At 48.9% G+C, this 1,531-nt stretch overlaps 1 protein-coding gene across 1 annotated transcript in view; it reads left to right on the top strand.

Moving 5' to 3' along the window:
• LOC143301065 (uncharacterized) overlaps positions 1-1,243 on the top strand; it is a 120,279-nt gene extending 119,036 nt beyond the window's left edge. Inside the window, exons 3-4 of the mRNA XM_076615070.1 lie at positions 1-349; positions 1,234-1,243. The exon at positions 1-349 is cut by the window's left edge and continues 54 nt beyond it. Of these exons, the coding sequence (XP_076471185.1) occupies positions 1-349; positions 1,234-1,243 (359 nt within the window). The remainder of the gene's footprint in view (positions 350-1,233) is intronic.
• The last annotated feature ends 288 nt before the right edge of the window (positions 1,244-1,531 follow it).

Genomic DNA, 1,531 nt, shown 5'->3' with positions numbered 1-1,531 from the left:
TCCTTCCTGGCGTCAGCTTCCTCACTTTCTTCGTCGTCGTCGTCGTCACGGTGGTGACGGTGAGGAAGCTGAGAACGGCGCTGGCCTGGCGGCAGAACAGCAGCAGCGCCAGTTCCACCAGGGACAAGCAGCAGATGACCCTGGTGAGGATGCTCATCGCCGTGTCTTGCGTCTACATCGCCTGCAACACGCCCAAGCTGTCCCTGGCCATCGTCAGGTTTCTGGTCCGGGAGTTTTCCACGAGTGGGAGGTACAGGAACCTGTTCTTTGTCACGCACCGGGCGGGGCACGTGCTGCTGATGATCAACAGTTCGGTGAACGTCTTCATCTACCACAGGCAGTCGTCCAGGTTTCGGAAAGAACTGCGTGCCTTGTGTCATTGTTGTTGCTGTTGTTGCCCAGCGCTTCAAAAGTCTTCCCCCCCAACTCAAACGCTGAATTCGAATGTTTCTTCCATCGCAAACGTTCGACGAGAGAACTGTTTTCAAGATGGTATGCCAAACAATAAAAATCAGAAATAAAAGTCGTTGAATTCTAACGCTTCTCTCATCGTAAACGATGGACTGGATAACTGTTTTTAGGGTGGTCGGTGTCTGCATCGTTTCTGTTCGTTCTAACTTTCGGTTTTCCTAGTTGTTTGGTATCAAGATTTTCTTCTTCTTCTGTTCTGACGATTTGGGAAATGTTTATAGAGCGAGTTGGATGTGTGGTCTGTGTATGTGTATCTTGTGTGTCCGCGTGTCTGTGTGCCTGTCTGTTTGTCTGTGTCTGTGTGCTTTTCTGTGTCTGTGTCTGTGTCTGTGTCTGTGCATGTTTGTTCTTTAGTTTAACGTCTTTTCACTGTAAGTGATATTAGACGAGGGAAGGAAAAAAATCGAGTGGGAGGAGAAGGGAGGGGGGGGGGAATTACTGTGTACGCATACGTGTAAGTGAAAGTGTGTGTGTGTGTGTGTGTGTGTGTGTGTGTGTGTGTGTGTGTGTGTGTGTGTGTGTGTGTGTGTGTGTGTGTGTGTGTGTGTGTGAAAATTATTGATTTAAGTGTGTCTGTGCATGCATGTGTGTGTGTTTGAGAGAGGGAGAGGGAGAAAGTGTGAATGGGCGAAACGGGAACGGCGGGTAGGTGAAACAGGACAAACAGTCCAACACTCAAGAAGTCATTGATGGTGGCGGCACAATCGGTGAGTAGGCGTATCGGGAACTGGCGAAACGGACCTTCTTCTTGGTGAAAAACAGATGGGTGTAAGCTACTCGGCTGTTTTGCGTCTTTGAGAGGGTTTCTCAAAGTAGCCAGACCAAATCCACTCAGGTGGTTGTGTCACCCGAGACTGGCCAGAAACGTCTTGAATGTCAGCTTCAGTTTCAAAGGGGCCTCGAAGCGTGCGGGCTGGTCCATATACGCTGCGCAGACTCTGGTTAAAACACCTTGAAAAGAAGCAAAGGGTATATTGCTCTTGGCACAAAATCTCAAACCGAAAATGGATTTCTATCGCATCACCAACATCATCTTTGTCGATCGTATATTCTGTGGAGA

This window comes from Babylonia areolata, chromosome 27, assembly GCF_041734735.1.
Source record: "Babylonia areolata isolate BAREFJ2019XMU chromosome 27, ASM4173473v1, whole genome shotgun sequence".
NCBI classification, from domain to species: Eukaryota; Metazoa; Mollusca; class Gastropoda; order Neogastropoda; family Buccinidae; genus Babylonia; species Babylonia areolata.
Note: the sequence above shows the minus strand (reverse complement) of the source record. Positions and strands in the feature narration are given on the sequence as shown.